The sequence below is a fragment of the Coregonus lavaretus genome (assembly GCF_964263955.1).
Source record: "Coregonus lavaretus genome assembly, chromosome: 16".
NCBI classification, from domain to species: domain Eukaryota; kingdom Metazoa; phylum Chordata; class Actinopteri; order Salmoniformes; family Salmonidae; genus Coregonus; species Coregonus lavaretus.
In genome coordinates this window covers 43,379,172-43,401,576 of record NC_140003.1, presented here as the reverse complement: position 1 = coordinate 43,401,576, position 22,405 = coordinate 43,379,172, and the positions used below count along the sequence as shown (strand labels likewise).

At 44.4% G+C, this 22,405-nt stretch overlaps 1 protein-coding gene across 1 annotated transcript; it reads left to right on the top strand.

The window, feature by feature from the left end:
• Positions 1 to 1,093: 1,093 nt before the first annotated feature.
• Positions 1,094 to 21,705, top strand: LOC311143519 (epidermal growth factor-like protein 6). The gene is made up of 12 exons (XM_084179347.1): positions 1,094 to 1,342; positions 3,148 to 3,254; positions 3,782 to 3,874; positions 4,286 to 4,405; positions 4,884 to 5,003; positions 5,841 to 5,975; positions 6,073 to 6,195; positions 9,995 to 10,225; positions 19,170 to 19,244; positions 19,333 to 19,428; positions 19,948 to 20,210; positions 20,439 to 21,705. Exons 1-12 carry the CDS (start codon positions 1,269 to 1,271, stop codon positions 20,544 to 20,546), a joined length of 1,545 nt encoding a protein of 514 aa, XP_084035473.1. The 5' UTR covers positions 1,094 to 1,268; the 3' UTR covers positions 20,547 to 21,705.
• The last annotated feature ends 700 nt before the right edge of the window (positions 21,706 to 22,405 follow it).

The following is a 22,405-nucleotide window of genomic DNA, read 5'->3' as shown; positions in this document are numbered from 1 at the left end:
AAGAACAGGAGGGGGATGCAGATGGGATAGTGATACTCCGGAACTTTTTTAATGGATGAAAGAGCACCGAGAAATATCAGAGGCAACTTATGGACAAGTTTAGACATATTCCATCTAAACCCCAAAAATATGTTTGCGAAAGTCATTGTAAACTTTTGGGACATAGCCATCCAATAAGAAAAGGTAACAGCACATGGCTGTGGTTCACTGGCTTTAAAGCTAAACCCGACAACCAAACATTCCCACAACACCATTGTCTGTTGTGCACAGCTAGAGCTAGTCCAGATGTCTGGGTTCACTTTGAAAGTTTGCAAACTCATTAAGGGCTTTTAGGGCTTGACGTGAGCTTTTCTTAAACTTGGTATAAGCATTTGTGAAAGAGAGCAGGGCTTTGTGGGTGCTGGTCATAAGCAGGACATCAAAGGGAAGGGCTGCTCCTAATGACAGGCTCGGGCACGTCTGGGTCCCGCAATTAACACAGGCGATCCAGCTAATTAGCAACCGGGACAATGTCAGAGCAAGGCATGGCATCAAGAGCCAAGATGGATGGAACATGTAAGAGAGGAGTGATGTCATCATGAAGAAGCAGATTAACACTCGGTCTGTAGAACCAGGGAGGGGCAAGAATGTAGGTCAAGTTCACACAGCTCCTGTATATGGTGTTAAATAAGCATGACACTATGCATCTCATTTCATTGGTTCCCTATGTGCTTTAAGTATAGCTGCAATGGTGATCGCAGATCTGTCCCTGCTGGTGAACTATTGCAGGAAAACGATCATCAATCAAATGGCCCTGGATTGGGTTTCCCTGTAGAGATGTCTGGAACACCCCCACCCCCCACCCGGAACGTACAGCCACCACCCCCCTCCCGTCCCCTCCGACATATGGGACTCAGATCACAGAGACTGCTATCAGGAGAGTGAAAAAGAGTGAGAGAGAAAGAGAGAGAGTGAAGTCTACATACTAGAGGGGAGTGTGTATGGTGGGGAAACACATGAACTAAGAAAGGCTTGGTGAGGTCTCAATTGAGGCGGGTTCCTGTGACCCCTGTGTGAGTGCATGGAGTAGGAGCAAGTCCTTGGGAGGAGCAGAACACAACGGAGACAGAATCACAGTCAGTGAGAGCTTCACAGAGAGAGAGAGAGAGAGAGAGAGAGAGAGAGAGAGAGAGAGAGAGAGAGAGAGAGAGAGAGAGAGAGAGAGAGAAAAATTGACTTGAATTGAGAGAGATAGAGAGAGAGAAGGTGCGCTGTACCCAGTCAGAGACATGCAGCCCCTCAGCTGGATCGGTGTACTTCTCTTCCTGTTCTATGCTTCCTCTGGGAGTGCCGACATCAACAGGTTAGTGAGCAATCAATCAATCAATCAATCAATCAATCAATCAGACTGCTGTAGGAAACAATCCTCAAAGAGATACTGTATAAAATATTGGTCATACAATGTACTGTAGTTCATGCTTTTGTCATTGTATCTGTTCACTCTGAAGCCTGCAGCAGGTGTAAAGCTCAGTGTTTATTGGTAGGATTCATCTTGATAGTAGTTGATTCAGTCTGGACATTCCATTGCAGTGTCAAGGGAACAGCACTGCAAAAGCAATTGTTGCATCCCTAGCTAACTCTCCTAACAGCTACTAGCTAACACTCTGGCCAGACACAGCTGTGTGTTGTAAGTGTTGTAAAGGCATTATAGGTGTTTACTTTTACAGTAAAAACAGTTGGCTCATATTGAATCTCCATTACCAGTAGCCTGCTCATAAGACATGTGACACACTCATGTTAGTAATTTAGCATACACTTCTATCCAGAGCGACTCAGTTTAGCTCATGACAATCACAGACATGTCATTGTTTAAATCCTACCATTTCATCCTACTAAGATGTTGGTTTCAATATGTACATGGGGAAAGTGGTGTTCTGTTGCCATGCATGCACTCTCAGGCTGTCTGTGTCTTGGTTAGGGATTCTGTGAGGTCTCAGCTAAATGTAGCTCCTGACATGGAAACTGTTAATCACTAAAGGACACCTGTCACACTTAGCAGCCCCTAGCCCTCTCTTCCTGTGGGCTATTCTGATTGATTTCTAACAGGGCTCAGATTTCTCCAGTCCCCCTGGAGCCAGGGCTGCTTTTAGGAAGCCATGCAAACATCTGGGAGTTTGGCACTGGGCTAGAGGTTAGAGGGTTCATCAGATAACGTATACCAACGATGAGGTATAGATGTGATTCAGTGTGAAGCCTCTCTTTACTCTCTATAGGAGGAGCTCTTTTATCCCAATAGGAGGAGCTATTTTCTCCCAAAAGGTGGGAACCTCCATTTTCTCCCAATAGGAGGAGCCCTTTTCTCCCAATAGGAGGAGCTTGTTTCTCCCAATTGGTGGGAACCTCCATTTTCTCCCAATAGGAGGAGCCCTTTTCTCCCAATAGGAGGAGCTCTATTCTCCCAATAGGAGGAGCTCTATTCTCCCAATAGGAGGAGCTCTATTCTCCCAATAGGAGGAGCTCTATTCTCCCAATAGGAGGAGCTCTTTTCTCCCAATAGGAGGAGCTCTTTTCTCCCAATAGAAGGAGCCCTTTTCTCCCAATAGGAGGAGCTATTTTCTCCCAATAGGAGGAGCCTGTTTCTCCCAATAGAAGGAGCCCTTTTCTCCCAATAGAAGGAGCTCTTTTCTCCCAATAGGAGGAGCCCTTTTCTCCCAATAGAAGGAGCCTGTTTCTCCCAATAGGAGGGAGCCAGGGGGAACTTTATTTGACCTGTCGGTTTTCTACAGCACTTCCATGGTGTAATTAGCTGGGATGTCTGCAGGGCTGCATTTGGGATGACTAAATGAGACTATGGATGTGTTGAAGTCGATTGTCACCAAAAAGCACATGGGACATGTTTAGTGATCCAATTATCTCCTCTATTTGCAGTATATTTACTGCAACTTGTATACATTCATTTGGGCATTTGTTTTCTTCTGCGATCCATTATAAAGTTATGATCAACAAAGTATTATGATCAAACTTTACTCACCAATTGTATTATTCCTAATCAAGCAGCTGTAGTCAATCAACTCACATTCAACTGTCCCTGAAGGAATGGAGACCAGTTCAACCAGAGATTTAACAGGGTAGATAGAGTTGTGTGTCACCTGTCCTTTAACTGTACAGGCACCGCAGACAAGTCCACGCCGGTGGCCAACCAGGTGTGTGTCGCTATGGCAGGAGACTGGAGTGTTGCTATGGCTGGAGAAAGAACAGCAAGGGACAGTGTGAAGGTGAGTATTTCAACAAAACAAGTTGTGTTTACATTTGGTTAAGATGTACTGTAGGTGGTTACGTTTGGTTGAGATGTACTGTAGGTGGTTACGTTTGGTTGAGATGTACTGTAGGTGGTTACGTTTGGTTGAGATGTACTGTAGGTGGTTAAGTTTGGTTGAGATGTACTGTACGTGACCTTGCCATGTTTTTTGTAATGATTGGAATTGTCTTTGCATTGCTCTGGTCATCAATTTAACTTTTTCTTTGTAACTTTCTCTGATTGAAAATATAACATACTGTAAATAGATACAGTATTCAGTCAATGGAAAACTAAAGTTTGAGAATTCAAATTGTTCTGCACAATATAATGGGTTTTCACTTTTGTTTTTCTTTGCGGCGGGGTATTTTCCTGCACCAGGAGAAATGTGGGCTAAATGACCTCGGGGATAGTAAAACTGGCACGTACACTATGTTGTGTCAGGTGACCTGTTTTAACCCCCCTTAATGCTGCTGTTTCTATTTCTCTCTTAAAATACTTCATCAGCTCAGTGTGAACACGGCTGTAAGCACGGAGAGTGTGCTGGCCCCAACAAATGCAAGTGTTACCCAGGATACGCCGGAAAGATGTGCAATCAAGGTCAGTAGGGTGACTAGGGTCAATGGAATGTGAGTCAAAGTGGTCTCTTGATGGAGATCAACTTGAAGCTCAGATTTGTAGCCTGTCTCCGTCGTTATCCCCTGATAGATCACTTGATCATCATGTTTTGGCACCTTTAAAGATGCATCAATATGTAGATATCAAGCTATTCAATTTCTGCAAATGTAGAATAGTTAATCTGGAGAAACCTAAACAGTATATAATATGTTGCCAATGGAACTACATAAGGTATGATGTCCATGGGACAATATTCAAGTATGATGTCTCAGGGAAGCCACCATAGACTTAGAGAAGCCCCCGGGGCATCATTTCTGATTTCAAACTGATATCTATAGCCATACATACATGTCCCTGAAGTACATAACTGAGGATGACAGTCTCTCTGTCCAGATCTGAATGAGTGTGGCCTGAAGCCCCGCCCCTGTGAGCATCGCTGCATGAACACCCAAGGCAGCTACATGTGTTACTGCCTCAATGGACACACCCTGATGCCTGATGGCTCCTGTAGCAGTGAGTGGAAACTGTAACCCCGACTGTACCTGCTAGTGGAAACTGTAACCCCGACTGTACTTGCTAGTGGAAACTGTAACCCCGACTGTACTTGCTAGTGGAAACTCTAACCCCGACTGTACTTGCTAGTGGAAACTGTAACCCCGACTGTACTTGCTAGTGGAAACTGTAACCCCGACTGTACTTGCTAGTGGAAACTCTAACCCCGACTGTACTTGCTAGTGGAAACTGTAACCCCGACTGTACCTGCTAGTGGAAACTCTAACCCCGACTGTACCTGCTAGTGGAAACTCTAACCCCGACTGTTCTTGCTAGTGGAAACTCTAACCCCGACTGTACCTGCTAGTGGAAACTGTAACCCCGACTGTACCTGCCGCTATTCACTCTGAGATATCACTGTTAGCTCTAAATGTACTACACAGAACCTTTTAGTGTTTAAGAAGTTCAGTTTCCTGTGTGTGTGTGTGTGTGTGTGTAGACTCCAGGACGTGCTCCCTGGCACACTGTCAGTATGGCTGTGAGGATGTACAGGGGGAGATCCGTTGTCTCTGCCCGTCGGCGGGGCTGCAGCTAGGGCCAGACCAGAGGACCTGTGTGGGTGAGTACCACCACCTTGGACCACCACCCTGACACTATATCACTCCATGAGGAGTTCATACCGGTTCTCGCTGGACCTCTCCACCTCATAGATCAGCAAGTGCTGTACACAATAGAAGGGGTGGACTTCTTGGAGCTTTGTAAAGCTTTGTAAAGACTCCATTCTGTGGTTTCACATTCCTGCTCTGTCTCAAGGCTTCTCGCATACGAACTTAATCATCTGTAGCAGCATGTGGGTTAAAATGGGGTTGTGTGTGGGTAAAAATGGGGTAATGATGTGGGTTAAAATAGGGTAGTGATGTGGGTTAAAATAGGGTAGTGATGTGGGTTAAAATGGGGTAGTGTTGTGGGTTAAAATGGGGTAGTGTGTGGGTAAAAATGGGGTAATGATGTGGGTTAAAATGGGGTATTGTGTGGGTAAAAATGGGGTAATGATGTGGGTTAAAATAGGGTAGTGATGTGGGTTAAAATGGGGTAGTGTGTGGGTAAAAATGGGGTAATGATGTGGGTTAAAATAGGGTAGTGATGTGGGTTAAAATGGGGTAGTGTGTGGGTAAAAATGGGGTAATGATGTGGGTTAAAATAGGGTAGTGATGTGGGTTAAAATGGGGTATTGTTTCTTCCCACTAAACTGCTTGATTTGAGTGGGAGCCAGTCTGCGCACGCACGCACGCACTTCTATTGTGGTGCTAAACTTGTGTCAGTAAGGAAGGGTTTACACCTGATCCAAATATTAACCCTTCACTACAATGGAGAAAAAATAACTGAAGTCATTTAATTTCATGTTCAGCCTACTGACAACGTCCCTTTCTTTCCTCCATTTCCTTTTGTCTTTTAGATATTGATGAATGTGTAACAGGGAAGAACCTGTGCCCATACAACCGACAGTGTGTCAACACGTTTGGCAGCTACTACTGCAAGTGTCAGAACGGCTACGACCTGACGTATGTCAATGGCAAATATGACTGTGTAGGTAAGGTATGCAATCCTTTTCACACATACAATGATTTTGCTATCAATAATTCAGTGAGGAGATCAGCTGATCAAATCAGCTCATTTCATTTTTTCAGACAACGACGAGTGTGCCACCAATACACACAAGTGCAGCCACCGTGCAGTCTGTCTGAACACTCAGGGATCCTACAAGTGCAAGTGCAAGCAAGGCTTCCGTGGCAGTGGCTTCGAATGCTCTGGTGAGACCTGAACAGGTGTACTATTCATCAATCATGGTCCTCTGTAGCTCAGCTGGTAGAGCACGGCGCTTGTAACGCCAAGGTAGTGGGTTCGATCCCCGGGACCACCCATACACAAAAATGTATGCACGCATGACTGTAAGTCGCTTTGGAAAAAAGCGTCTGCTAAATGGCTTATTATTATTATTATCAAATCATTCTGAGAGTAAAAACGATTTGATAGAAAAGTTTTGATGTGCAAGGGGGGCCATAATCAAACAGTGTTTATTTTCCAGACAGCATATACCATATTCAGCTCTTATATCTGATAGTTTGCATCCGATACATGAGTAAAATGTCTCTGACATCCCTCCTTAGTGATTTTACAATTGCATATTTCATCTGTGCTCTTAACAACATCAGCAAACATGAGCACTGCCAAAGCCAGTTTCCCGTTTTCAGAGAACCTCTGCACTCTACAGATGTTACACAGGGAGAGGCCCTGATTCAAATCACACCTGTGTAAATATCTGAACCCAGCCATCTGAAGGACAGAGGAAAGGAGAGGCATGTGTGACTGTCCGTATGTCTGCCTGGGAACAGGGGAGCCACAGTGCACTCTCTGAACCAGGCAGTAGTTGATGTTGCCTTGGTGACATAATAGGTGCAACGAGGCCTCAGGGCTTTGTGTAAACGAAGATGCCTTTATGTTTTTGTAGTCAAGCCCCTTTATCAAAGCTCGTGGGACCAGGGAGACAATGGCAGTGCAGATGATCATGTCCTAAATGGTGAGATGTGTATGGAATGCAATAAGGCTTTCCACTTCCTCTGTTTGCACCTCGCCCTGACGCGTCCCCGTGACCCAGCCCCCTCCTCCCCCCGCCTACGATTTTGCTTTGTGAAACCCTCCTCCCCTCCCTCTCCCATGGCTCAAGGCTGGCTACGTCCTGTCCCCACCACACACAGCTTGTTATGCCATGTAGAACTCAGCATGAAACCATTTCAGACATTTCAAGTATGGGATATGCCTGTACATAGAACAGTAAATTAGATGCATTCAGATCCCTTGACTTTTTCCACATTTTGTTACCTTACAGCCTTATTCTAACATGGATTAAATAGTTTTTTTCCCCTCATCAATCTACACACAATACCCCAATTTGACAAAGCAAAAACAGGATTTTAGATTTTTTTTGCACATTTATACAAAATAAAAAACGGAAATATCACATTTACATAAGTATTCAGACCCTTTACTCAGTACTTTGTTGAAGCACCTTTGGCAGCGATAACAGCCTCTTGTCTTTTTGGGTATGACGCTACAAGCTTGGCACACCTGTATTTGGGGAGTTTCTCCCATTCTTCTCTGCAGATCCTCTCAAGTTCTGTCAGGTTGGATGGAGAGCGTTGCTGCACAGCTATTTTCAGGTCTCTCCAGAGATGTTAGATCGGAATCATGTCCGGGCTCTGGCTGGGCCACTCAAGGACATTCAGAGACTTGTCCCGAAGCCACTCCTGCGTTGTCTTGGCTGTGTGCTTAGGGTCGTTGTCCTGTTGGAAGGTGACCCTTCACCCCAGTCTGAGGTTATGAGCGCTCTGGAGCAGGTTTTCATCAAGGATCGCTCTGTACTTTGGTCCGTTCATCTTTCCCTCGATCCCGACTAGTCTCCCAGTCCTTGCCGCTGAAAAACATCCCCTCAGCATGATTCTGCCACCACCATGCTTCACCGTAGGGATGGTGCCAGGTTTCCTCCAGATGTGACGCTTGGTATTCAGGCCAAAGAGTTCAATCTTGGTTTCATCAGACCAGATAATCTTGTTTCTCATGGTCTGAGAGTCTTTAGGTGCCTTTTGGCAGACTCCAAGCAGGCTGTTGTGCCTTTTACTGACGAGTGGCTTCCATCTGGCCACTCTACCATAAAGGCCTGATTGGTGGAGTGCTGCAGAGATGTTTGTCCTTCTGGAAGGTTCTCCCATCTCCACAGAGGAACTCTGGAGCTCTGTCAAAGCGACCATCGGGTTCTTGGTCACCTACCTGACCAAGTCCCTTCTCCCCCTATTGCTCAGTTTGGCCGGGCGGCCAGCTCTAAGAAGAGTCTTAGTGGTTCCAAACTTATTCCATTTAAGAATGATGGAGGCCACTGTGTTCTTGGGGACCTTCAATGCTGCAGACATTTTTTGGTACCCTTCCCCAGATCTGTGCCTCGATAAAATCCTGTCTCGGAGATCTACGGATAAGTCCTTTCAACTCATGGCTTGGTTTTTGCTCTGACATGCACTGTCAACTGTGGGACCTTATATAGACAGGTGTGTGCCTTTCCAAATCATGTCCAATCAATTGAATTTACCACAGGTGGACTCCAATCAAGTTGTAGAAACATCTCAAGGATGAACAATGGAAACAGGATGCACCTGAGCTCAATTTCGAGTCTCATAGCAAAGGGTCTGAATACTTATGTAAATAAGGTATTTCTGTTTTTTATTTTTAATACATTTGCAAACATTTCTAAAAACATGTTTTCACTTTGTCATTATGGGGTATTGTGTGTAGATTGATGAGGGAAAAAAAGTAATTTAATCAATATTAGAATAAGGCTGTAATGTAACAAAATGTGGAAAAAGTCAAGGGGTCTGAATACTTTCCGAATGCACTGTATGTGGCTGAGGCTGGCTGTCATGCCTCCCATGCATGGAGTATGATGTTCCAGTCTGTTGTCCTTCTCTCTATGCTCATCTGTCATGTCTATGACAACATGTTTACAGAAAAGCAAATACATGTATTTCAATGAACAAGGTAAGTTATTAAGAACAAATTACAGTGATATACTGTCTGATGTATGTTTTGTCACTTGTCTTTATATCCTATAATGGCTTTATAATCTATAATGGCTTCTTTATTATCTATAATGGCTTTATAATCCATAATATCTTTATAATCTATAAAGCCTTTATAATCTATAATGGCTTCTTTATTATCTATAACGGCTTTATAATCCATAATATCTTTATAATCTATAAAGCCTTTATAATCTATAATGGCTTCTTTATTATCTATAATGGCTTTATAATCCATAATATCTTTATAATCTATAAAGCCTTTATAATCTATAATGGCTTCTTTATTATCTATAATGGCTTTATAATCCATAATATCTTTATAATCTATAAAACCTTTATAATCTATAATGGCTTCTTTATTATCTATAATGGCTTTATAATCCATAATATCTTTATTATCTATAAAGCCTTTATAATCCATAATATCTTTATAATCTATAAAGCCTTTATAATCCATAATATCTTTACTATCTATAAAGCCTTTATAATCTATAGTGGCTTCTTTATTATCTATAATGGCTTTATAATCCATAATATCTTTATTATCTATAAAGCCTTTATAATCCATAATATCTTTATAATCTATAAAGCCTTTATAATCCATAATATCTTTATAATCTATAAAGCCTTTATAATCTATAATGGCTTCTTTATTATCTATAATGGCTTTAGAATCCATAATATCTTTATAATCTATAAAGCCTTTATAATCTATAATGGCTTCTTTATTATCTATAATGGCTTTATAATCCATAATATCTTTATAATCCATAATATCTTTATAATCCATAATATCTTTATAATCTATAAAGCCTTTATAATCCATAATATCTTTATAATCTATAATATCTTTATAATCCATAATATCTTTATAATCTATAATGGTGGGGTAACCCCAGAATGTCCACCTAAACTCTTGTATAATTGCATCAGATTCCACGTCTGTAGTCCCAGAGGTCTGATGTGGCTCTTCGTCCTGCAGCTATCCCAGAGTCGCCAGTGAGGCTGGACAACGAGCAGATCAGGAACGTCATCCCCGAGCCCCAGGTGACCGTCCCCCCTCAGATCCGCTTGCAGCCCTTCGACTATGACGGGGAGACCTATACGCGTGGCTCAGAGGAGGTGGGCCAGGTGGCCTTCACTGATGTAGGGGAGGAGGAAGATGAGGAGGCAGATGTGGACAACCAGCTTAATTCAAGAGGAGATGTTTTCAGTAAGCCTTTTTTTCCCCTCTAACTTCTTCCCACTAATCCTCCTATTTATTGCCATCGTGGGTGGTCCCAAATCTGATTATTCCAACACTGATCCTTTGGAAGTTCATACACCATTACTGCTGTGGTAATGTGCAGCACTCGTACTCATTCAGAAATACAATCCCCGAATTTGTGATACGTACTGTTCTCTTCACCCTGTTAAATTTAGGAGGGTTGCACATATTATACGCCCCCAAATTACAGTATACAGGACGCTTTCAAACACATAACCAGGCAATGTTAGGACATGGATGGTCACAGGGTTAGTGCTGTGTACCCTACAACGACCCTATGACCCTATGACCCTATGACCCTATGACCCGGCTGTCCATCAGTCTCTCTATTAGTCACTCCTATGCCTTCACACAGACCTACATCCTCTCTGGACAACTTTTTTAAAGATGTCTCCTAACAGGGGGTATTTATGGAGTCTAAGGACTGGCCTAATTACAGGCCTTCCCGAACCTGGCTGCACGTTTCTTGGCCACGCTTGAAGGAAGTCTAGTCTTATCCATCAGTCTTCTTATGCAGAATCTCTTATTCCAATGATTTAGATATCATCCACTGTCAGGGCGTTGTTTCTTCCTTCTCATTGTAAAAATGCACTAAATACGTAGGCGTCTGTTATATAAACCTAAGACATGGAATAAAACACTCATCTATCACAATTGAACTTCATACGTATACACACTATCTTGGAAACGAAGATGGAGAATGGAGAAGCAGATGGGGGGGGGGGGGTATTAGTGAGCCTGAGAAGCCGGGCGACCCGTCGTCCCTTATCGAGCATACTACTCGCCAATGTTCAATCTTTAGTGAATAAACTTGACGAACTCAAAGCGAGGATCTCCTTTCAGAGGGACATTCGATTCTGCAACATACTCTTTTTTTTCCTGAGACCTGGCTTTCCTCCGACATCCAAACGGATTATAGTCATAGGTTGCACCTCCCTCACTCGCTCGCGTCATGCCATTGTTATGAACATTCTCAAGCCGCTCTCTACCGGCGGCGCCATAGTGGTGCCCTAAAGTGGTGATAAGCCCAGTCGTTCTGGATGGAGGCTAACTACTGCTTCGTCTAAATTACACTATAGTGCCTGGTAAAAACGATGACATTGCTAAAGTAGTCAAATATTTAGTAGGAAACAACTTTACCAGCCTTATCATGTTGTCAAATTTACTTTAGACAGATGGCAATGTTGTCATTAGCTAGCAAAGTTAGTCAAAAATAGCTAGCAATGCTAACGTTAGCTAGCTAAAATTAGATGGCCTCCCCTCAATCTTAGCTAGCTAGCTAACGTTATACTGCATCTAAAGTCAATCGGGCGACATCAAAATGATGACAAAAGGTTTTCCTACTAATTATTTGCCTCCTTTTGAACTTCATTGTATTTCCAAGCACTTTTGATGAAATCTTCATCAGCACACATTGACGATGCATTGAGTAGAACGCTCAGTCTAGCATCAGTCCAAAACCAATGTTCAAAACAATATTGTGATGAAATATTCAACCCATGAATACAACGACCGGGTTTTGAGCAGCTTGACCAAGCAGCTTGACCAATATGACCAATAACATGTGGTGCGACGGGGAAAACAGACAGGAACTTGCGAGCTTCTGCTCTCCCAACTTGGAATTCTTCGTAATTTATTGCCGCCATTTTTACCTTCCAAGAGAGTGCTCAGGGATTATCACCATGGCTGTGTACATCCCACCCCAAGCCGACACCAAAAATGATCTCAAAGATCTTCATTGGACCCTGAACAAACTGGAGACTGAGTACCTGGAGGCAGCGTTCATTTTCGACTTTAACAAAAGTAATTTGAGAACCGTGCTCCTGAATTACTATAAACATATTGACTGTCCAACTCTCAGAGGTTCTACGCTGGAACACTGCTACTTTCCTTTTCGACATGGGTATGAGGCCATCTCCCGTCCTCCTTTACTCCTGTTATTGCGGGTGTAGTGAAATGCTTGTGTTCCTAGCTCCAACAGTGCAGTAGTATCTAATAATTCACAACAATACACACAAATCTAAATGTAAAAGAATGGAATAAGAAATATATAAATATTAGGACGAGCAATGTCGAAGAGGCATAGACTAAAATACAGTAGAATAGAATACATATGAAATGAGTAAAGCAGTATGTAAACATTATTAAAGTAGCCAGTGATTCCATGTCTATAGGGCAGCAGCCTCTAAGGTGCAGGGTTGATTAACCGTTGGTAGCCGGCTAGTGATTGCTGCTTAACAGTCTGATGGCCTTGAGATAGAAGCTGTTTTTTAGTCTCTCTGTCCCAGCTTTGATGCACCTGTACTGACCTCGCCTTCTGGATGATAGCAGGGTGAACAGGCCATGGCTCGGGTGGTTGATGTCCTTGATTATCTTTTTGGCCTTCCTGTCACATCGGGTGCAGTAGGGGTCCTGGAGGGCAGGCAGTGTGCCCCCGGTGATGCGTTGGGCAGACCGCACCACCCTCTGGAGAGCCCTGCGGTTGCAGGCGGTGCAGTTGCCGTACCAGGCGGTGATACGGCCCGACATAATGCTCTCAATTGTGCATCTGTAAAAGTTTGTGAGGGAATTTCTTCAAACTCCTGGTTGAAGAGGCGTTGTTGCGCCTTCTTCACCACACTGTCTGTGTGGGTGGATCATTTCAGATTGTCAGTGATGTGTATGCCGAGGAACTTGAAGCTTTTCACCTTCTCCACTGTGGTCCCATCGATGTCTGCTGTTTATTGAAGTCCACGATCAGCTCCTTCGTTTTGTTGACGTTTAGGGAGAGGTTATTTTCCTGGAAGCACTCCGCCTGGGCCCTCACCTCCTCCCTGTAGGCTGTTTCGTCATTGTTGGTAATCAGGCCTACTACTGTTGTGTCGTCTGCAAACTTGATGATTGAGTTGGAGGTGTGCGTGGCCACGCAGTCGTGGGTGAACAGGGAGTGTAGGAGGGGCTGAGCACGCACCCTTGTGGGAAACCTGTGTTGAGGATCAGTGAAGTGGAGGTGTTGTTTCCTACCTTCACCACATTGGGGCTGCCCATCAGGAAGTCCAGGACCTAGTTGCACAGGGCGGGGTTCAGACCCAGGGCCCCGAGCTTAATGATGAGCTTGGAGGGTACTATGGTGTTGAAGGCTGAGCCATAGTCAATGCACAGCATTCTTACATAGGTATTCCTCTTGTCCAGATGGGATAGGGCAGTGTGCAGTGCGATGGCAATTGCATCGTCTGTGGATCTATTGGGGCGGTAAGCAAATTGAAGTGGGTCTAGGGTGTCAGGTAAGGTAGAGGTGATATGATCCTTAACTAGACTCTCAAAGCACTTCATGATGACAGAAGTGATTGCTATGGGGCGATAGTCATTTAGGGGGGTACGAAAAAAGGATCCAGTACGGAAAAGTCGTATTACTGGTTGTAATGCTAGTGAGTTAACGCTGCTCTGATATCCAAAAGTTATTTCTGGCTGTATGTAATAACACAAAACACATTCTGGGCTAATAATGTAAGAAATAACACACAAAAAAAACAAAATACTGCAAAGTTGCTTAGGAGCAAGAAGCAGAGCTGCCATGTCTGTCGGTGCCATCTTGCATTTTTTTATTTTATATTTGGAGGTTGGGGAATAATGGAAAAGCTACTAAGGATGGTAGCTGACTCTATAGCCACTCCTATCTGTAATATCTTTCATCTGAGCCTAGATTAAAGTCTTTGTCCTCAGGCCTGGAGGGAAGCCAAAGTCATTCCGCTACCCAAGAGTGGTAAAGCGGCTTTTGCTGGTTCTAACAGCAGACCTATCAGCTTGCTACCAGCTCTTAGCAAACTGTTGGAAAACATTGTGTTTAAACAAATACAATGCTACTTCTCTGTAAACAAATTAACAACAGACTTTCAGCATGCTAATAGAGAAGGGCACACAACATGTACTGCAATGACAGAAATTACTGATGATTGGTTGAATCAAATTGACAATAAGAAGAATGTCTGTCTGCGCCATCTTGCTGGAGGCATGAGTATAGGGTCGAAGTGGATTCAGCGGGTCGGATATGAGGCGTATGTGGCTTCTAACTATTACAAAAAGAAAGCGAATGACATCGAGGACACCAACGCCGCCCTACTGGATGATACCTACGCCGCCCTACCGGATGATACCAAAGCCGCTCTACCGGATGATACCAACGCCGCCCTACCGGATGATACCAACGCCGCCCTACCGGATGATACCAACGCCGCCCTACCGGATGATACCAACGCCGCCCTACCGGATGATACCAACGCCGCCCTACCGGATGATACCAACGCCGCCCTACCGGATGATACTAAAGCCGCCCTACCGGATGATACCAACGCCGCCCTACCGGATGATACCAACGCCGCCCTACCGGATGATACCAACGCCGCCCTACCGGATGATACCAACGCTGCCCTACCGGATGATACCAACGCCGCCCTACCGGATGATACCAACGCCGCCCTACCGGATGATACCAACGCCGCCCTACCGGATGATACCAACGCCGCCCTACCGGATGATACCAACGCTACCCTACCGGATGATACCAACGCCGCCCTACCGGATGATACCAACGCCACCCTACCGGATGATACCAACGCCGCCCTACCGGATGATACCAACGCCGCCCTACCGGATGATACCAACACTGCCCTACCGGATGAGGTAAACACCTTTTTCTCACACTTCGAGAAAAATTACTCTGAGCCCCTGAGGCCCTCACAGAGCATGTGCAGAACAGCTAGCTGTTGTGTTTTCAGACATTTTCTAGCTCAGGCCATTATACCCACCTTCTTCAAGATGTCCACTATCATCCCCGTGCCCAAGAAAGGGAAAGTAACTGAATTGAATGGTGAAGAAGGCACGACAGCATTTCTTTAACCTCAGGATGCTGAAGAAATTTGGCCTGTCCCCGAGGGCCCTCACAGTGTTCTACAGGCGCACCATCGAGAGCATACTGTCGGGCTGCATCACAGCCTGGTATAGCAACTCCACCGCCGCTGACCGCAAGGCATGACAGAGGGTGGTACGCTCAGCCGAATGCACCATTGGGTGCACACACCGTCTGCCCTCCAGGACACCTATGTTGCAGGAAGGCCAAGAAGATCATCAGGGACCTCAGCAAACTGAGCCACGGCCTGTTCTCCCTGTTTCCATCACTCAGACCCAGGCAGTACAGGAGCATCATGGGTAAAACTAACAGACTGGCCAATAGCTTCTACCCCCAGACCATCAGGCTGGTTCGGTTAGCTGGACTAAATGCCTGGATTGAGTCCCTTACTTCTGGCGCTTTTAAGACATATCAAACGTGGTGTGGCGTCAGCCTGTCGGGCAGCATTAGCTTGAGGATTACCATTCCACAATAAAAGCTCTGTTTTAAGCCCTGGACCTGAGTGTGTGTCAGAATTCAGCCTGTTGCTTCATGTTCTGTGCACTGATTTAAAATACGTATTATCAGTACACAGACAATGGCCTCTGTTTTCACATATTATCAGTAAGCAGAGAATGGCCTCCTGTTTCACATATTAGATTCACATGCTGTAGATGCATCAAATCCTGTAAATACCTAATGTGGTTAGAGGACAAGACCTCAACACATTAGCTTACGTTAGAAGAGCTCTTAATGTGTTACATCCTGCTCTAAATAAGATGTAGCAAGAGGATGAATACACTCAATCACGAAGTTGAACTAAGTTACCGTTAAATGCTGCGTCTAGTTCAATACGCTCTGTGCATGTTGGTTGATGTAATCAAACGGATCTGGTCCTAGTGTTTGAAACCAGTATTCTGTTTCGCCCCCTGTCATTTGACATTGACCTTTTTGAAGGGAGACTAAGGACAGAAAAACAGCTGTTGAAACGTAAGTGCTGACTACCAGTGTGACAATCCCACACAACCAGGCCTGTGAAAGAGGTGGATGCACCGAGGCCATCAGTCAAACATGACCACTTCTCTAACCTTCTCCTTCTCTGGCCATGGGCTGAAAATGAAGGTTGAAAACCAAGTAGGAACCCTTGAGAGATTGTGGGACAGAAATATCATGAAGAGATAGCATAGAGAGCAGTATAATCAGCTCATGCCAAATCATTTTGTTTAGAAAGAAGAAGACGCTTAGCTCTTGGTATAAAACACACACATACACACAAGATACCTCTGCAGTCTATGCTGCCCTTCAGTCCCTTGACGTTTTGGCCCTGACGGAGACCTGGATCACCCCATAGAACTCTGCTACTCCAGCTCCTCTTTCTTCATCTGACTACGTTTCCACTCATAGCCGGAGAGCATCTGGTCGTCACGGTGGTGGCAAAGGTCTACTCATTTCTCCTAAATGGAGATTTGGCTAAAATAGCTAGGATTATTGGCTCTTCCTTTTAAGATCAAAACCCATCCGCGAGTGGGCAAAGGATCACTTGTGCGATGGTATGCCTCTCAGTGAGACAGTAACAAGCAGTGGTGGAAAAAGTACCCAATTGTCATACTTGAGTAAAGTATAGACACCTTAATAGAAAGTTACTCAAGTGAAAGTCAGACAGTAAAATACTACTTGAGTAAAAGTATTTGGTTTTAAATATATTTAAGTATCAAAAGTAAGGCAGTAGGGATGACCACGTGTTCTCTTGATAAGTGCGTGAATTTGACATTTTTCCTGTCCTGCTATGCATTCAAAATGTAACGAGTACTTTTGGTTGTCAGGGAAAATGTATGGAGTAAAAAGTACAATATTTTCTTTAGGAATGTAGTGAAGTAAAAGTTGTCAAAAATATAAATAGTAAAGTACAGATACCCAAAATAACTACTTAAGTAGTACTTTACACCACCGGTAACAAGGATGCTGTTCGCCACTAGTGTTGATATCTTCATGGAAACACGTCTGACAGTAGCCTGGAAGACTCAGAAAGCAAGAGGAGACAGGCCCCGAGACAGCCATCAGCTCCAGGGAGGAATTTCACTCCGCCACCATGTGAGCACCTCAGGATACACACAGTTCTCCCTGTGCATGCACAGACTTGTATTATCGTCCCTCAGAACAGCTGTTCAGCAAACAGACCTGAGTCCTTGAAAGAGAGAGTCTGTCATCAGCTCCTCAAACCCCCTCAAACACCAGCCTTCTCCAGCTGGTCAGGGTTCAATTGGCAAAGTTGCATACAGTGAGGGGGAAAAAAGTATGTGATCCCCTGCCGATTTTGTACGCTTGCCCACTGACAAAGAAATGATCAGTCTATAATTTTAATGGTAGGTTTATTTGAACAGTGAGAGACAGAATAACAACAACAAAATCCAGAAAAATGCATGTCAAAAATGCATGTTATAAATTGATTTGCATTTTAATGAGGGAAATAAGTATTTGACCCCTCTGCAAAACATGACTTAGTACATGGTGGCAAAACCCTTGTTGGCAATCACAGAGGTCAGATGGTTCTTGTCGTTGGCCACCAGGTTTGCACACATCTCAGGAGGTATTTTGTCCCACTCCTCTTTGCAGATCTACTCCAAGTCATTAAGGTTTTGAGGCTGACGTTTGGCAACTCGAACCTTCAGCTCCCTCCACAGATTTTCTATGGGATTAAGGTCTGGAGACTGGCTAGGCCACTTCGGGACCTTAATGTGCTTCTTCTTGAGCCACTCCTTTGTTGCCTTGGCCGTGTGTTTTGGGTCATTGTCATGCTGGAATATCTATCCACGACCCATTTTCAATGCCCTGGCTGAGGGAAGGTACATAGCCCCGTCCATCGTCCCTTTGATGCGGTAAAGTTGTCCTGTCCCCTTAGCAGAAAAACACCCCCAAAGCATAATGTTTCCACCTCCATGTTTGACGGTGGGGATGGTGCTCTTGGGGTCATAGGCAGCATTCCTCCTCCTCCAAACACGGCGAGTTGAGTTGATGCCAAAGAGTTCCATTTTGGTCTCATCTGACTACAACACTTTCACCCAGTACTCCTCTGAATCATTCAGATGTTCATTGGCAAACTTCATTTACATTTTAGTAGACGCTCTTATCCAGAGCGACTTACAGTTAGTGCATACATAATTTTGTTATTTTTCATACTGGCCCCCCGTGGGAATCGAACCCACAACCCTGGCGTTGCAAACGTCATGCTCTACCAACTGAGCTACATCCCTGCCGGCCATTCCCTCCCCTACCCTGGACAACGCTGGGCCAATTGTGCGCCGCCCCATGGGTCTCCCTTTAAGAGTGTGCTCCTAATCTCAGCTCGTTACCTGTATAAAAGACACCTGGGAGCCAGAAATCTTTCTGATTGAGAGGGGGTCAAATACTTATTTCCCTCATTAAAATGCAAATCAATTTATAACATTTTTCTGGATTTTGTTGTTGTTATTCTGTCTCTCACTGTTAAAATTAACCTACCATTAATATTATAGACTGATCATTTCTTTGTCAGTGGGCAAACGTACAAAATCAGCAGGGGATCAAATACATTTTTCCCTCACTGTACATCTGGTTGTCTAGGGCAACTCAGTGAAGGGGGAAGTTTGTTGGGAGAGCTTTAATGCACCATCTTGACAGATAAATGGCAGAAGGGCAGGCATTTTCCACTTGCAGGTAAAAAGCCCCTTACTGGCTTTTGTTTTATGAGGGGAAATCTCTCAACTGCATAATCATCTGGAGGATCTTCATGATTCACATATCTTCAGAAGAATGCTTGTAACTGAAATGGCTTGTTTTGATAGAGCTTGTTTTGATAGAGCTATATTATTAAGTAAATTAACTTATCTGTTTAGAAAATGTTTTACATAAACAATAATCAAGGCTGTTGATATCCTGTTTGAATATGTCTTGTCTTCTTTTTTTTGTGTGCTTTTTGCAAAAGTGAACTACATTGTTTTGACATTTGCTGGACCTTATCTTAAAAGAGTTATCTCTCTCCCAAATCAGTTCCAGAGGACTTTGAGTCAGTATTTGATTCTGCAACGGATGTCAAAGAGATCGAAATAGCTCCAGGACAGGAAGGTAATCCTTGCTTTACTTGTTAACATAATGTGAGTAACCATACCTTCATAATCCCTGTGAATTGTTGACATCTGACTGTGCCTTCCAGAGTTCTTCATGGACTGCAACTTCGATCAGGGCGCGTGTGAGTGGGTGCAGGACAAGGACGATAGATTCGACTGGAGCGTGTCCTACCATGAAAACGGTACAAATTATACTATTAATTGGGCATAAATAGTATTTACCTTCTATATTTGCCATGTAGATGCATATAGTTTTATACAATGACCAATAAGGTAAATCCTTTATTGTCCACATGATCGTCTGAATCTATCTTCCAGACTAACTATTCCCAAATAGCTGTTAGTCATACGCTAATGACTATCACTGATCAGCCTGTGTCCCTGGTCCCTAACCCCCATGACTGTCAGTGATCATCCTGTGTCCCTGGTCCTTAACCCCCATGACTATCACTGATCAGCCTGTGTCCCTGGTCCCTAACCCCTGTGACTATCACTGATCAGCCTGTGTCCCTGGTCCCTAACCCCTGTGACTATCACTGATCAGCCTGTGTCCCTGGTCCCTAACCCCTGTGACTATCACTGATCAGCCTGTGTCCCTGGTCCCTAACCCCTGTGACTATCACTGATCAGCCTGTGTCCCTGGTCCCTAACGCCCTGTGACTATCACTGATCAGCCTGTGTCCATGGTCCCTAATCTCCAGGTATCAAGTACTACATGGCTATGAGTGGTCTTCTGGGGGAGAAGCTGGACCAGGCCAGGCTAAAGCTGCTCCTCAGTGACCGGGCCCAGCAGGGAGGCTTCTGCCTCACCTTCAACTACCGCGTGACGGGCAGCCAGGTGGGCACGCTGCGGGTGCTGCTGAACAACAGAGCCTACCCAGTGTGGGAGCAGAGCCACAGCCGGGGACAGGATTGGCAGACAGAACTGCTCACTGTGGCCTGGAAGAACCAGGCCCCAGAATCTGTGAGTCACCATTTCCATTCCAAACACCTAGAATGATAAAGGACCCATAGAATGGTGCCGGTGTCAGTAGATAATAGTATGTTCTGTGAATGCCGGATTTACCAGCTCAATGTTGTTCATTTAATCACCACACTTGCCAATATGGCCACTGTCGAAGGGAACAAAATACACCACACAAGTCCCAAATTTCCAAAACATCTAATCAACATCTTTGCTCTCATTCTGCAGATAATCTTTGAAGCTGAGCGTGGGAATGGAGTTGGGGGAGAGATTGGGCTGGACAACGTGGTGCTGACCTCAGGCTCCTGTCAAGAGGAAGACACTGCCATCTTTTAAACTGTGAACTCTGAACCTGTAGAATCAGTCCACTGTGTTAGACACAGACCTCAGAGGCAGAGCTAGCAGCAGTTTCCTCCTTTAGTCTGCTCTTTTCAGAGAGCACACACACACACATCTTCCTAATCCCAAACTATGGGTGTATTTTTTTTGCTGTGCTGTATGTGCAACAAGTATTTAGAAAAATTTGTATTTGCAGAATGTTTGGCAGTTCAGCCGTCCACATAGGAAAGTGTTGCACAGCTGAGGGTTTGAGCATCATTGGTATGTGCAGGGATTTCATCTGCAAATTTACAAGACTGCTTTTGAACTTTTCCTTTAATTTGAGCCACCAAGACAAAGAGTAGTGTCCACAAATAAATGATCCACTAGATAAATACAGTTCCGTTTTCAATAATGTTCACAAATGTTTTTCATTATATTCAATTATTTTCACATAAATGGCAGGATATGCCAGGCTTATCTACAACAACAAAAAACATATTGTGTTGCTTTTTCATTTTCTAAGTGAAAGTGAAATGTTGCAGTTAGCCGCAATATATCAAAATAAGATACACTAAGACATGTAACATGTAGTCACGTGAACCAAAATATTAATATTAGATTCACCAAGAAGTCTTCCCTTGAAGGCTACACGTGTTTTATGATCATAGTATGTGTATGTAACAATGCATAACTGCTGTAAATTGCGCTTTCATTTTGTATTACATAAAACATGTTTTTATAAGGGCTCTGTTCATATTTTTTTCTCATGGTCTTTGCTCGTGGTCACCAGATAGCTGCTGCTTGTCACTGAGTCTATGGGGTCCTGTATACTGAAACTGTCACAACCTCTTACACACCTTGATTCTTGACCTGTCATAACTGCTAGAAAGATGCTGTTCCCCGATCTCTATTCTCACAGAAAGTCACACATCGGTGGTGGAGTAGTGGAAAAGCCTTTTGTAGGGCATGTGTTCCATAGACATTGCAAAAGAAGAATGCTCTTTATTTGGCCAGGATGACTCAAATAGACCACACCAGACAATGACAATATTAGGCCTACAGGCATGAAATCAGCTGCCAGACAGTGTAAACAATGGGCCTACAGTTTCATGGGGGCATAATGTTAAAAATGAGCTTTTGTGCACTCACACAATAAATCAACAATTTACCAGGCTAATGCTTTATCTTTAAGTTTGTCTGTCCTATGGTCTCTGGTCAAAGATTCTACCAACGGTATCTAGATTTGTCTGGTCTGGTCCCATCTACCGTGTGGTGTCTGGTCCTATCTACTGTGTGGTGTCTGGTCTGGTCCTATCTACCGTGTGGTGTCTGGTCTGGTCCCATCTACTGTGTGGTGTCTGGTCTGGTCCCATCTACTGTGTGGTGTCTGGTCTGGTCCCATCTACCGTGTGGTGTCTGGTCTGGTACTATCTACCGTGTGGTGTCTGGTCTGGTACTATCTACCGTGTGGTGTCTGGTCTGGTCCCATCTACCGTGTGGTGTCTGGTCTGGTCCTATCTACCGTGTGGTGTCTGGTCTGGTCCCATCTACCGTGTGGTGTCTGGTCTGGTCCCATCTACCGTGTGGTGTCTGGTCTGGTACTATCTACCGTGTGGTGTCTGGTCTGGTCCCATCTACCGTGTGGTGTCTGGTCTGGTCCCATCTACTGTGTGGTGTCTGGTCTGGTCCCATCTACTGTGTGGTGTCTGGTCTGGTCCCATCTACCGTGTGGTGTCTGGTCTGGTACTATCTACCGTGTGGTGTCTGGTCTGGTACTATCTACCGTGTGGTGTCTGGTCTGGTCCCATCTACCGTGTGGTGTCTGGTCTGGTCCTATCTACCGTGTGGTGTCTGGTCTGGTCCCATCTACCGTG